This window comes from Pyrus communis, chromosome 12 (genome assembly GCF_963583255.1).
Source record: "Pyrus communis chromosome 12, drPyrComm1.1, whole genome shotgun sequence".
NCBI classification, from domain to species: Eukaryota; Viridiplantae; Streptophyta; class Magnoliopsida; order Rosales; family Rosaceae; genus Pyrus; species Pyrus communis.
The window spans coordinates 3478720-3494064 of record NC_084814.1 but is presented as its reverse complement, the minus strand read 5'-3'; the positions used below and the strand labels follow the sequence as shown (position 1 = coordinate 3494064).

At 33.3% G+C, this 15345-nt stretch overlaps 2 protein-coding genes across 3 annotated transcripts; one reads left to right on the top strand and one right to left on the bottom strand.

Annotated features, from left to right (window-relative positions):
• Positions 1-283: 283 nt before the first annotated feature.
• Positions 284-3426, bottom strand: LOC137711220 (28 kDa ribonucleoprotein, chloroplastic). The gene is made up of 4 exons (XM_068450446.1): positions 2970-3426; positions 2664-2762; positions 1694-1984; positions 284-987 (listed from the first exon to the last, which is right to left on the bottom strand). Exons 1-4 carry the CDS (start codon positions 3339-3341, stop codon positions 829-831), a joined length of 921 nt encoding a protein of 306 aa, XP_068306547.1. The 5' UTR covers positions 3342-3426; the 3' UTR covers positions 284-828.
• Positions 3427-11875: 8449 nt separating this feature from the next.
• On the top strand, positions 11876-13931 carry LOC137710962 (protein TORNADO 2-like). Of its 2 annotated transcripts, none has more exons than XM_068450135.1 (3): positions 11876-11931; positions 12108-12634; positions 13464-13931. In XM_068450135.1, the coding sequence occupies exons 1-3, from the start codon at positions 11913-11915 to the stop codon at positions 13773-13775; spliced, it is 858 nt and encodes a 285-aa protein (XP_068306236.1). In that variant the 5' UTR covers positions 11876-11912; the 3' UTR covers positions 13776-13931. The 2 variants fall into 2 exon arrangements, with proteins under 2 accessions (XP_068306236.1, XP_068306237.1); XM_068450136.1 differs by lacking the exon at positions 11876-11931 and adding an exon at positions 11932-11949.
• Positions 13932-15345: the final 1414 nt, after the last annotated feature.

Here is a 15345-nt window from a genome sequence, read left to right as displayed (position 1 = left end):
CATTAAAATGCAATTTAACAAGTAACCTAAAAGTTCGAAAGGCATCCCTTCAGTATATCAATTGTGACTTGAAAAGAAAACATCAACTATTATCCTAAGCTATGCTCCTGCCTTCATACAGCTACGATTGGATTACGCTAGCCCATTTCAGTGCTCATCAACCCTGCAGCCTCCGACTATGTTTTTCATCAATTAAACCCTCAAGAGGGAAACACAACGAACAAAACACTTTCTATTTGTAAAATCTAAAGGTCTACCTCCTGTCCAAACAAAAATAACACAGCATACGGACACCCGTGAGTGCACACTCAAATATTCTAGTATCCAAAGGCATTGAACATACCTATTTTTTAGACGATCCACAAAACTTAGTTACTAATCAAAACCCTGGCTTAGACTCTAAAGAAGCTGTCTCAAGAAAGGGTCAACTTTGTTATGCATACAATTAGCATCCAAAACAATAGTTTTGTCCAGAAAACGTCTGAAAATATATGTTGGAAATTTATCGCTAAACCCTAAAACGTAATATTAAATTGTACTCTGTAAAGAGGCTTTCATTGAGTAATCACAAAGGTTAAATAATTACTCTCTCTATGTGGTACAATCTAGTAGCAAGTATGCCAACATTTTAGAAAGACAGAGAACACAACCATTGTTCCAAGAACTAACGCTAAGATGAAGGGAAATGACAATGAAAAATGTACAGACAACAGGAGGACACTTTCCATCTCTACATGGGGGGTTGAGGTCAAAATTTCTGCTTTCCCAAGATTCCAATTATAATCTGCAATAAAAACGGATTAATTTGGTCAAAGACTGTCTGTCGACTTACGATTCTTCAGGTTGACCCTCAAAACTATCTCCCTCTTCCTTTTGGCTTCCAGAGTCACCAACATTTTGGCTTCCAGAGTCACCAACATTTTGGCTTCCAGAATCACCAACATTCTTCTCACTAAATTTTAGATTAATTGGTCGGCCCATCAATTCCTGCCAAAGATAAACTGTTATGTGCCATTTTGAATGTCAAACATTAAATCTAGGAATTTCACTTAATATTTTTATAGTTAACTGTAAAGTTAATGACATATAAAATATTCCGGTTAGTAATTCCTTCTGTAACATATTTGATGTATACCGCCAAATTATTCACTGTATCTAGCCTATCCTTATATCTTGTATATTGATGACTCTTTCTGCCGATGTAGACTACCGCTGAAATCAGAATCTGTTTATTTAAAGCCTCGCATCCAAATGCACTGTCGTTCTTTCTTCTTGGTCTAAAATGTTTTTGATTAACAGAATCCAAAGTAAAACAAGCGACAATATTGAACGACATATTAATATGGTGCTCTGTGGATAATTAATAAGATTCCAATTCCATATATCATGCCTTCAAGTATTTACCGAGCAGATACTACCAACCCCTTTTTATGTACCAAAAGTAAACTTCTGGCTTACATAAGTGGTACGATTTTCTCTACAATAACTGCAGACACCCAGAGTCCTATAGATGTATGTGTGCAACATAAAAGGAATCCATATTACGGTCTTCTTTTGAAAGTCAAGATACCAAACCAACTTATATCACCTAGGGAAGCAAAATGACACATCCATATGAACTGCTATTATAAAGCTTGAGCAGAGAAATAAAAAAGAATGACAATGACCGACAAAGTAGATATGCATTTCTTACCTTCCCTTGCAAAGAAGAAATTGCAGCCTCTGCTTCCTCCTTTGTAGTAAAAGAAAGAAATCCATAACCACCAGATTTCCCAGAAGGGCCACTAAAGACAACCCTGGCTGAAACTGGAACTTTGAAATTTTGAGAGACAAAATCTCTGAGATGGCTTGATCTTACTTTCCATCCCAAATTAGACACGTAAAGCTTATAGCGTGTCTCTCCAATTTGGGGATTGGAGGGCGGTGGAGAAGGTTTCTTAAATTGCTTTGCAAACTCAATTCTGATAGTCCTACCCAACACCTCCTGTATCAAATAATTCGGAAGTGAAAAATATGCTTACAGATATATGATACCTTGTTTTGATACAATTCTTGTGGACAAGGTATCCACTAAATACTAACAGCCAATGCAGGAAAGCTCTAGCTAACATACAACATAAACGATAAACTCTTTCTAAATAAGAACAGCCAATGCAGAAAGCCTAGTGCATGTCAGTGCAACAAAATAGCTGCTAAATTACCCAACATAGTACCGCCTCTGTAAATAAAACAACCAGTGATTATATTCTTTCAATCTTAATGATCATTTTCATCTCTATAAAGCAAAACATTTGCAATGAAAATATCATACAAGGATACATTGGTACAGTTCGAACCATTACCAGACTCATTTATTTAGACCACTTCAGTGTATCAAAGAAAACTCGAAAAGAACAAAACTTTTAAGTTCTTAAGAAACAATTAATTTCATTGTGTTGGCCATTTGAACAGAAGGAGATAAACTTGTATCTATCGCACGCCACTCCAATGTCGTAAATTACCTTCACTTTCCTTATCAAACCCAAAAGCACAAGCTCTGTAACCCATAATACAATTGATATTGCTTGAGTACATGCTTAACATTCGAAATAATGAAACCCCATTTGAGATTGTGAGTAGAATACCAACAACGAAGGCAATCATAGAATACCTAAATAACTTACATGAGAGTGAAATTTATCAATGACGGCCTGAGCTTCTTCCCCGGAATCCATTGTCACAAACGCAAAGCCTCTGCTCTTCCCATTTTGTTGCTTTATAATCTGAAAAATCCAACATTTACTAATATTATTACCCAACATTTCAGTTTTTCAAATACAAAGTGACCGAAAGTAATTATGCCTATACACTCTGATGCAGTTCGATCCCACCCCCTCACAACCAACTATTTTTAAGCTATTAACTTTATCGTTCTGCTAAAAGAAAATTACAAATCTTAAGGAACAAAACAGGGAGAGAAATGTAAGCACCTCGACGTCTTTGACAGTCCCACATTCGCCAAAGAGGTTCTTGATATCCACCACAGTCAGAGACCATGGCAAATTCACTACGTACAGCTTTCTCTTCTGGTTTTGCTGCTGGCTTTCTTCTACTGCTGCTTTTTCTTCTTCTGCTGTAATCTCCTCCACCGCAGAGCACAGCAGCTCAAAACGGAGCTTTCTTGTGGGGATGCGTCGGGGACCGGAAAGAAGAAAATCGAGGGAATTGAGAGGCGTAGAATTGGGAATATGAAGCTTGAGGGGAGCCAATTGTCTGGGGGACGAGTTGCGTTTGGAGGAATAACAAGGAAAAGAAGAGGAGTAAAGGAAGGAGACAGAGAGTGCAGCCTCATATGCCGCCATTGTTTTGAATGTTGTGCGCAGAAGAGTAGGGAGGGAGTGGATAAGGGGCGGTCCGGGTAGAAACTCGAAGTCGCCACTATTTCATATTCGGATAATACTTGCCTTGCCAAATGACCTCATTCCCTTCAACAAAGTAATAATTGAAATTGTGTAATTTCTTAATTTTTATTTGAAGATTATTTATACAAAAAAAATCTTTTTAATTGAATATTAGTTATTCATTTGAAATGTATAATACAAATCGAGGTGTAGGTACCGAGTAACACATTCATGATGAGCGTTCATTTATTTGTTGATATATATGGATGATTAAATGATCGCTAATTCAAATGTTTTTTTAAGAGTGATCTTCAAATGAAAGTTAATAGATTGAATGATTTCGATCATTGAATTTATTCGATTAAGATACAAACAATGATATGTACTTCTCCACGTATAATTACTTCTTCTCATAGGTGGAAGTAGACCTGGCAAACGGGTCGTGTCTGTCGTGTTCGTGTTGTTTTCGTGTAACACCTGTTATCTTAACGGGTCGTGTCGTGTCACACCCGTTATCTTAACGGGTCCTTAACAGGTCGTGTCACTTTACCCAACGGATAAAGTGACCCGACCCGTTATGACCCGTTAAGAAAAAAAAATATTTTTTTTAAAATTTGCACATACCACACATTGCGACATAAATATTACTTGAAAACATTAAAACATTTCTCGTTCAAGTACTATATCTACACTCGAAAATGAAAGCCTAATAAAAAAAATAATACATACACTACTAATCTATTACAAATATTAAATGTGCAAGGATAAAGAGTTTTTGTTTTTAAGATTGACTAACACTTAGAGTTTATTTATACTTTTATTAAGTATAACATAAGATTTTGTGGTATCCACTTGTGTAAATATTTTAAATTGAAGATCGAATTCATTCATTGTATTCATATAGGGTCAAGGAGTGTAGTTATAAAAAATCATCAAAATCGGAGTTAAAATAACCGTTAAATCGTGATTTTTCGTTTATAACCGTTGAAAAGCTTTGTCCCGTTACTTGATCTCTGAATGTTTTTTTTTTTTTGTGATTTTTTGCTGATGTGATCTCCAAGCATATACAAACAATTTTGACGGTTTGGATCGTTGAAATTAGTTTTGGAGAATTCGTAAAACGATAGATTGACTAACACTTAGAGTTTATTTATACTTTTATTAAGTATAACATAAGATTTTGTGGTATCCACTTGTGTAAATATTTTAAATTGAAGATCGAATTCATTCATTGTATTCATATAGGGTCAAGGAGTGTAATTATAAAAAATCATCAAAATCGGAGTTAAAATAACCGTTAAATCGTGATTTTTCGTTTATAACCGTTGAAAAGCTTTGTCCCGTTACTTGATCTCTGAATGTTTTTTTTTTGTGATTTTTTGCTGATGTGATCTCCAAGCATATACAAACAATTTTGACGGTTTGGATCGTTGAAATTAGTTTTGGAGAATTCGTAAAACGATAGATTGACTAACCCTTAGAGTTTATTTATACTTTTATTAAGTATAACATAAGATTTTGTGGTATCCACTTGTGTAAATATTTTAAATTGAAGATCGAATTCATTCATTGTATTCATATAGGGTCAAGGAGTGTAGTTATAAAAAATCATCAAAATCGGAGTTAAAATAACCGTTAAATCGTGATTTTTCGTTTATAACCGTTGAAAAGCTTTGTCCCGTTACTTGATCTCTGAATGTTTTTTTTTTGTGATTTTTTGTTGATGTGATCTCCAAGCATATACAAACAATTTTGACGGTTTGGATCGTTGAAATTAGTTTTGGAGAATTCGTAAAACGATAGATTGACTAACACTTAGAGTTTATTTATACTTTTATTAAGTATAACATAAGATTTTGTGGTATCCACTTGTGTAAATATTTTAAATTGAAGATCGAATTCATTCATTGTATTTATATAGGGTCAAGGAGTGTAGTTATAAAAAATCATCAAAATCGGAGTTAAAATAACCGTTAAATCGTGATTTTTCATTTATAACCGTTGAAAAGCTTTGTCCCGTTACTTGATCTCTGAATGTTTTTTTTTTGTGATTTTTTGCTGATGTGATCTCCAAGCATATACAAACAATTTTGACGGTTTGGATCGTTGAAATTAGTTTTGGAGAATTCGTAAAACGATAGATTGACTAACGCTTAGAGTTTATTTATACTTTTATTAAGTATAACATAAGATTTTGTGGTATCCACTTGTGTAAATATTTTAAATTGAAGATCGAATTCATTCATTGTATTCATATAGGGTCAAGGAGTGTAGTTATAAAAAATCATCAAAATCGGAGTTAAAATAACCGTTAAATCGTGATTTTTCATTTATAACCGTTGAAAAGTTTTGTCCCATTACTTGATCTCTGAATGTTTTTTTTTTGTGATTTTTTGCTGATGTGATCTCCAAGCATATACAAACAATTTTGACGGTTTGGATCGTTGAAATTAGTTTTGGAGAATTCGTAAAACGATAGATTGACTAACGCTTAGAGTTTATTTATACTTTTATTAAGTATAACATAAGATTTTGTGGTATCCACTTGTGTAAATATTTTAAATTGAAGATCGAATTCATTCATTGTATTCATATAGGGTCAAGGAGTGTAGTTATAAAAAATCATCAAAATCGGAGTTAAAATAACCGTTAAATCGTGATTGTTCGTTTATAACCGTTGAAAAGCTTTGTCCCGTTACTTGATCTCTGAATGTTTTTTTTTTGTGATTTTTTGCTGATGTGATCTCCAAGCATATACAAACAATTTTGACGGTTTGGATCGTTGAAATTAGTTTTGGAGAATTCGTAAAACGATAGATTGACTAACACTTAGAGTTTATTTATACTTTTATTAAGTATAACATAAGATTTTGTGGTATCCACTTGTGTAAATATTTTAAATTGAAGATCGAATTCATTTATTGTATTCATATAGGGTCAAGGAGTGTAGTTATAAAAAATCATCAAAATTGGAGTTAAAATAACCGTTAAATCGTGATTTTTCGTTTATAACCGTTGAAAAGCTTTGTCCCGTTACTTGATCTTTGAATGTTTTTTTTTTGTGATTTTTTGCTGATGTGATCTCCAAGCATATACAAACAATTTTGACGGTTTGGATCGTTGAAATTAGTTTTGGAGAATTCGTAAAACGATAGATTGACTAACACTTAGAGTTTATTTATACTTTTATTAAGAATAACATAAGATTTTGTGGTATCCACTTGTGTAAATATTTTAAATTGAATATCGAATTCATTCATTGTATTCATATAGGGTCAAGGAGTGTAGTTATAAAAAATCATCAAAATCGGAGTTAAAATAACCGTTAAATCGTGATTTTTCATTTATAACCGTTGAAAAGCTTTGTCACGTTTACTTGATCTCTGAATGTTTTTTTTTTGTGATTTTTTACTGATGTGATCTCCAAGCATATACAAACAATTTTGACGGTTTGGATCGTTGAAATTAGTTTTGGAGAATTCGTAAAACGATAGATTGACTAACACTTAGAGTTTATTTATACTTAGATTCACCACTTCTATTAATTTTCATTTTTCCCTCTCTTTTTTGTTTCCTTTTCAACTTTTTCTTATCATTTTCACTTTTCCCTCCAACATCTTTCCCTAATTGAATTCCCTCACTTTTTTGTTTTATTTTCAACTTTTCTTAACATTTTCATTTTCCCTCCATTTTTTTTTTCAAAAAGGGCGGCAAGTTGGCAAATGGCAATGGCAAGAAATTGATTATTGAAATTTGAGAATGGAAACAAATCACATATGAGTCCTGACGCATCAAATTTCAATGGATGCAAAATCATGCAAATATGCAATGCATGATCATGCATATTAAATTATTAATTAATAATTATTATAGTTTTTATAAAATTTAATATATATATATATATATATATATATATAATTAGTATAGATAGACTTAATATTTTGGGGGTATAATTATTATAGTATATATAATTATTATAATTATTATAAATTTTATAGTTAATTTAATATATATATATATATTTATTATAATTTTTAGGGGTATAAAATTGTAAAATTAATGTATATAATTATTACAGTATTTTTTTAGGGTTATAAAATTATAAAAATAATATTCTGCTTATCGTGTATCGTGTTTACCCACGTGTATACCCGACCCAACCCGTTATCTTAACAGGTGCTTATCGGGTTACCCGATAAGACCCGATTCGTTATCGTGTCGACCCAAACACCTGTTAATTTCGTATCGTGTCGTGTTGGGTTATCGGGTCGTGTCATGTTGGGTTATCGGGTCGTGTCAGAAATTGCCAGGTCTAGGTGGAAGCTCAAAGTCGACATTGTAATTACATTTAGGAAAAAAAAAAAAAATTCCATGACTTCTTATGTTGTGAAACTAATTATAAAATTGGGTGAGACAGAGGGGATGACTAAGAGAGAAGAGTTTAAATGTATGAGAATTGTGTCTTCACCTCTTGATCTTGTACCATTATTTATAATAAGAATAATGCTAGGGAAATCAAATTTTAAAACCAAATAATGTGTCATCAATAAGAAATAAGTACTTTAATCAATAATTGAGTAATAATCTAATCATCAACACCCACATTATTTGGTTCACAAAATTTGGTTTAAAACTTTGGTCTCTCTAGCATTACACTCACAATAATCATGATGAGTTTTCTTGCCTTACAAGTACAAACCTATGAGGATTTGATCTCCAAATAATATTGGGATTCTACTTTAAGTTACACATTCACATTCCTAATTAATACTCTCTCTTGAGTGTGTACAACTTAAGAATTAGTCGCATCAGGTCTTCATATGATTAGGAGGTAGCAGTTGTTGTCGTCAGTTCTCTCTAGGTATAGTAACTGCTAACACGTGTCTCATGGTAGGGGCACATATCAAAAGAAAAATCTCACAAAAAGCTTGTTATAGTAATCCAGTAGTCTTAAGGAGAAAAAGTGAGTTAATATAGGATGTCAATGTATCACAACTTTAGGATGATCATTGATGCACACAAAGGTATGACCATCAAAACCTCGTCAGGTTAGTAAAAATGCAATGGGAAAAAGTGCTCCCGTAGGGAAAATAATACATTAAGATCATGCGAGTATACTTTAGAATACTCTTTCTGAGTTCAACAAGACTCCCCATGAGAACTACTAGTGATACAAATCTGAATGTTTACACAATCCAATTTCGTGAACAACCTTATGAAAAGAGATTTTGGTAGTGACTTCATGAATATGTCAGCAAGATTGTTTTGGGATCAAATCTGCTTAACTTCGACCTTGTGATGCCTTTGTTGCTGATGAGTGAAGAAATACTTTAAAGCAATGTGCTTGGTATTTTCGCCTTCAATGCATCTTTTCTTTAATTGGTCGATACATGTAACGTTGTCTTCATAAATCGTTGCTAAAACAACAATGATGGAAGAAAAACCACATGGGTTCTTATGCGATCAATCACACCCCTCAACCAAAAGCATTTACATGATGCTTTATGTAGGGCAAGAATCTCAGCGTGATTTGAAGACATAGCAACAAACTCGTTTTTGGTTGATTTTCAAGATATTGTTATATCTCTAACAGTAAAGACATAACCTATTTGAGAACGTGTCTTGTCGGGTTAGATAAATAACTAGTGCTAGCATAACCAATAAAACGAACATCACTAGGTGGCTCAGGGGTTGGATCCACTCGGTAATGTGTAGGGATAAAATAAGTTCATACCCATTGTACTCTTAAGGTAATGTAGGATGTCTTTAGCACATATCCAGTGTTTGCATGTGAGTGCATTGATGTATCATGCTAAAAGATTCACAGCGAAGAAGATGTATGGTGTATTGCATTGAACCAAGTATAATACAAAGCTAATTGCACTTAGGTAAGGAACTTCAAGTTCCAAGACCTCTCACTAGCAGAAAAAGTTATTTGCACGTCAAAACTGTAGGTGACAAGGCAGTTTCATTGCACAAGTGCTTTTTGTGTGACAAAATCTGAGATTTGTTGCACCAACTGATCTCATCAAAAAAAAAAAAATTGAAAAATTTTGGCGACGAAGAAGTTTGTTGCACAAGAGGACTTCGCACGACGAACTGAATAATTTGTCACACAATCTCTAGAAAAAATGCGAAAATAATGATTTGGTGCCAATTTATTACGCGACAAACTTTTTCTTGTGCAAGAAAACCTTTGTCCCCATTTTATTCTAGCATGACGAACAACAGCCTTTGTTGCAAAGTGTTTGAACTGGTCGGTGAGATAATTATGGTGAAAAATAAATGCAAACCTTAGATGACGAATGTTTCGTCGCCTAAGGTTTGCATTTATCTATTCCATATCCACTATCTTCTTCTCATTCATCTATTCCTCATCATTTTCCCCAAGCCACTCATTTTCTTCTCCTTCAAACTCCAAAATTTTCTATCCTCGAGACTCCAAACTTTCTCTCCCCCCATATCCCAGTTCTCGTTTCCTTTTTCCTATGCTTTCATCGTTGACGATCTTCGATTTCTCAGGTAAGTCTCTATACATCCAAATAAAGAACAAATTTGTTTTAGTAATTAATTTTGTTTTTAAATGGTCTGTCATAAGTTGTGCATTTTCGAATATACGGAAATTATGATGTTGCAGATACTCAATTCTGCTGCTGGTCCAATGGAACATGCATTAGACAGTAAACCAATCATGACATACGAAGGAGAAGGATCTTGGATAGGAAATACTCAATTTTGTATAAATTTTATGGTTGTCTTTTGTTGGAAAAATTTATTGCATTATTATAATAAAAGTTGATGAATGTATCTACAATAGAAGCATCATGCTGACCAAGATGCACAAACACCACAACAACAGTAGCTGTTTTATTTAGCTGTTATGGACAAATAAAATATTTTCTTAGTATGTAACTGTAACATTTGTGGATGCTTTAACCTCGCGAAAGCTATTTACAGTAGTAGTGTCTTCATCCTCATCTTTAGGACGGAATTAATCTCATTTTGCATCTAAAGTTCGAACAACCATAGGAGTACTCAAAGCCTTCATTATATCTTCATTAAAGTGGCACAACACCTTCTGGATGTAGTTTGAGTGGTCGATAGTATACCATCCAAACAATGCTATATCTTCAGGCCATGATAAGTTAATTGTAATTGGTTCATTGTAATTTGGTTTATTGAATCTATGATCCTAATGTCTTATTGTTGTGGTTTTATAATATATCTTAAAGTCAGGATTTTCCACCGGCACGATTGTTATTTACAATGAGTGATTTCACGTGTACGAGAAGAAACATCCGTTGTATGTTTTTTTCAGTAAACACTTCTAACTTTATTTAAAAAAAAAATTAATATGCTTACAGTAGAAAACACTTTTAGTAAGTAAAAGTGCTTTTAAAAATATATTTCCAATATTGTTTAAAAATTTATCATTACTAAGGCACTTTTATTTGAGTAAACGGCTATGTACCCCCTTGAATTAGCACTCGTTTGCCAATTTACCCTGAACTAGCAAGAATTAGCCAGTTTGCCCCCTATTGTCAGTTTTCAACCAAAAAAATCTATTGGGTATTGAAATTAATTCCTTACATTGCAAACGTACATCTTTAGTTGCATGTCAAACAACAAACTTTTTTCTGCTGTTGTTAAAAGTTTTATAGCTATTACAAAGTGTTTATGAATTATGTATGGCGGCTTTACCTTTAGAATAAGAAACAATGAGTGTAAAATGCATACTGAGTTCGTTAGAATCATACAAAGAGTCTATCATGCCATAGACAGAATGTTTAATAGATAGTTTTTATGGTAAAACAAAGAATGTGATCCCTCATATCTAAAGGAATTTGAAAAATTAATCTCTAGTTCTATACCTGGGCCAACTCCAAAGACTTCAAATTTCAAAACCCTGACTTATTTTAGTTGGGGTCTTGTGCAAAAGATGACTTAAATAAAACGAGTTCATTGTTACGTAACGTCTTGTTCTAATAATACAATGTATTTTTTAAGGCCCTACTCATATCATTATTTTATTGGAATGCATGGAAGGCCACGATGACAGTGAACCCATACAAGTTGTTTTCCTTGTGCAATGCAAAATTTCTAGGGCAAAGCCCGATTCATGTGGATGCAGCTGCCAAAAGCATTATTGTACAGAGATAATTGCTTCCTTCTAAATCTTTCCACGATTATGCATAAGTTGGTTGCAACTGGTCTTTTTTCTTTAATTCCTTCATCCTGTTCAAGGTATTCTTTTTCAAAAATGTGATACTCAAAGTATGTGATAAAACCTAATGGGTAGTGCTATCCACATATCAATTGTTACTTTTTACATACATTTATCTTAATTTTAGTAGTCGTATTGAAGAATATCAACAACAAAATTTTACAAGAGTATGTGAGAAATAAAAATAGGTGTATGAATAACAATATTGTCCAACCTAAAGATCAAAACGCGCCTTAAAATAAATCATTCCCACTTGCTTTACTATCTTTGCATGGATCCAAGGGAAGGAACAAAAAGTGTTGGTTTTGATGCCAAAAGGGTTTAAAGGTTAAATCTGAACTCGAGGTTCTGCGCTTGATTTTCCTCTCCCATACTCCCTTGTATAATAAAAGAATCTGGCCCTTCTGGCTTTTGCTACTCCTACCTTAATTTCTTTTCCCTACCCTTTGATATATGGTCTGAGATATATCTTTCCTGCCTTACTAAATTTTGTTTTTAAACAGGAGAGGAACATATCGATCTAGAGACCGAAATGGCACTTAGCAACAATGTCATCGGAGCCATCAACTTCGTTGCGATGCTCCTCTCAATCCCAATCATTGGTACAGGAATTTGGCTCGCAACAGAGCCAGACAATTCTTGTGTAAAACTTTTACAATGGCCTGTCATAATTTTAGGCATCTTGTTCCTGGTTGTGGCCATCGCCGGCTTTGTGGGAGCGTTTTGGAGGATCCCATGGCTCCTTATCTGTTACCTCATTGCCATGCTGGTTCTTATAATCTTGCTTGCTTCTTTGGTGGTTTTCATCTACATGGTCACTATTAGAGGCTCCGGCCACCTCGAACCGAGCCGGTCTTACCTAGAATATCATCTTGATGATTACTCCGGTTGGCTTCGCCGTAGAGTTCGAAGCCCTTTTAAGTGGGAACGCATAAGAACTTGTCTTAGTTCTACAAATATGTGCGCTGAGTTGAATCAGAGTTACAGCATGGCTCAGGATTTTTTTAACGCTCACATTACCCCCTTACAGGTAAACAATTTTGTATCATTTTCTTCCAACATCAATTAATTTAAATTTTTATTCTTTTTCAAGTTTTATTCAATCAATTAATTTAAAGTCAACTTGAATATAATTTCTAATGAAACAATTACGTGTTTGGAGTGCTTAAGGAATTGGGCTTTTTATTTATAAAAAAAGAGATTTTAGAAAAATAGTTTTAATCTTGTAGGTGTGTATATATAAGATCCGGTTAAATGAGAGATAATATAAGATCTTGAACATACTTTCTTTGTTAGCTATTTTTTGTAATTTATTGTACAATTTCTTGAGGCAAGCTAGAAAACTAATTGCGCTAATTTTCTTTTTCTTTCGAGTCCTATTCACGGTTGATAGGGCCAATATTGGATTTCTGTAAATCTAACAGTTGAAAATTCTTTTTCTTTTCCAAATCCCACTATAATTTCCAGGTCTTCAAATTAATTAATTAACGATAATTATTTTCATTTCTGTTTGGTCCAAAAACTCAACTGTTAAGTACTTCAGTTCAGTATGTTTTGGAGATGGCTTTTTATTACAATGGCGGAAAATAATAATATTTATATACTCTAGTGCAAATTCGATCTCCACTGATCATTCTCTTCCTAATACTCAACAACTTAACCCACTAATGCTATCATTTAAAAAAATATATATTAATATGTTTTAAACTGTAAATTTATCAAGATTGTTAGAGATGTTCTAACCTCATACATCTTTATGCTTTATTCCTTGTGTTAGTGCAAGTCCTAATACATCTTTATGCTTTATTCCTTGTGGCGATGATTCTTCTTTTGTCTAATTTAATTTGTTATGTTTATAGTCAGGATGCTGTAAGCCACCCACACAATGTGGTTACACGTTCGTGAATCCAACGTACTGGATAAGTCCCATCAACAACGCAGCCGACATGGATTGCCTGAATTGGAACAACGACCAGACCCAACTTTGCTTCAACTGCGATTCCTGCAAAGCTGGATTACTTGCTAATCTCAAGAAAGAATGGAGAAGAGCCAACATTATATTGATCATCACTCTCATTGCTCTCGTTGCCGTTTATTTGATAGGCTGCTGTGCCTTTCGGAATGCCAAAACCGAAGACCTTTTCCGCAAATACAAGCAAGGCTATACCTAATTATCATATAATCTATATTAATTAGGATGAATAATTCAGTCCTTTTCTTTCTCTAGCTTGTTTAATTAATTTTATTTATCTCGTGACATGAACATTACTAGGTGGTGTTGTCTTATCATATTGGTTAATTTTAAGGTTACTTTTGGTTACGCTTCATGGAATTCGATTTTGATCAAATTTTGTTTATTCTAGTTTAAAAGTCGCAACTTTTTGTTTGAAATTCAAAATTCTTTTTACTTTGATTTGTGGATTTTTTCTTGTTCCAAAACAAAAAGGTCACCCCTAAAACACATATGAGATCCACCTCCCAATAAGACTATGTCGCATGTGCCAATGAATTGGATTATAAATCTCTACTATCCATTAACATTCATCAATAAGAAAATATTAAGTTTAAAAGAAGAAATTAAGAATTGAATTTTTTTTCGAGTTATTGTGCTTGAGTTGCAAAGATAAAATTAAAAAGACATTGATTAGCTTGGTGTACTCAAATCAAGCCAACATAACAGAATTAAAGTAATGTGGAGCGAATTTTAAATTTTATAATGTAAAATGACGATTTTTGAGTTTTAAAAGATAAAATGAGATCAAAATCTAGTTCCATGGGTATAATGCAATAAATTTTAAATTTCAGATAGTAAATTTACGATTTTTTAGTTACATAATAAAATGAATTTCTTTTTAAGAAAATCAAGTTTTAAAGATGGAACTAAAAATAAGCCGAATTTTAATTTTTATGAGATGCCCAACTTCGATTTTTGTGTAAAGTTGACAAAGGTGTACGTGCATGATTTGCGGAGGGAACCGAAAGCTGGTTCTTACTTTTGAAATTGGGATGCTTTTTATGTAAAAATCAACTATGCATGTAATAATTTGTGCAACTGTAGGCCATAGCTGCCAAAAAGACATTTACGTATGAACAGAGAGTCATGATTGTGCTATGTTGTGCACCACATCTTCAGCAGAGCCTTAATTAGTGGGCTCTACGTATGAGAAAGCCAGTACATAATGTTGTAAAATAATGTGGACATAATGTTGTAAAATAATGTGGGGGGTTCTTATCACAAATTTCCATCATGTTTTGTAAATTCATTTGTCGTCCCTTGTCTATTGCGCTACAGATCAAAATTGTTTTTCGTATCTAACTCCGTTAGAGATGATGTGATATAAAATAACATACAAATTAAACTTTTTATTTTGATAGTTGTAATATGTAAAAGTAGGGATCATTCTAGGTCGAAGATTATGAGAGACTGCTAATCTACTCAAATTAGACTCAACTACACTTAACTAAACTCTTATGACTCAAACTACTCAAAACTACACAAAACAAATAAATTGACTCAAAACAATGTGTATGGACGAATTCTAACTTATGTTGACTCAAAACACTAGAAAGAAACCAGTTTGAACAGATTCTAACTAAAAGACACGAAATATAAAGGGGAAGTGGGTTTTGACGAATTTAAAGTAAAAACAAGCAGATTTAAAGACTCTAAACAACTTTGGACGAAATTAGGTGTTTTAATGGGGTGAATGGCTAGCTAGAGTGTTCATCTCCACACATGAC

Bases quoted from the DNA above. Each gene is read 5' to 3' on its own strand.
- LOC137711220 (XM_068450446.1), bottom strand. From the start codon at position 3,341: ATGGCGGCATATGAGGCTGCACTCTCTGTCTCCTTCCTTTACTCCTCT. The intron at 2,763-2,969 runs GTGCTTACATTT...TGGATTTTTCAG, and splicing joins GGACTGTCAAAGACGTCGAG to ATTATAAAGCAACAAAATGG. The intron at 988-1,693 runs GTAAGAAATGCA...TATCTTTGGCAG, and splicing joins TTTCTTCTTTGCAAGGGAAG to GAATTGATGGGCCGACCAAT.
- LOC137710962 (XM_068450135.1), top strand. The intron at 12,635-13,463 runs GTAAACAATTTT...TTATGTTTATAG, and splicing joins CTCACATTACCCCCTTACAG to TCAGGATGCTGTAAGCCACC.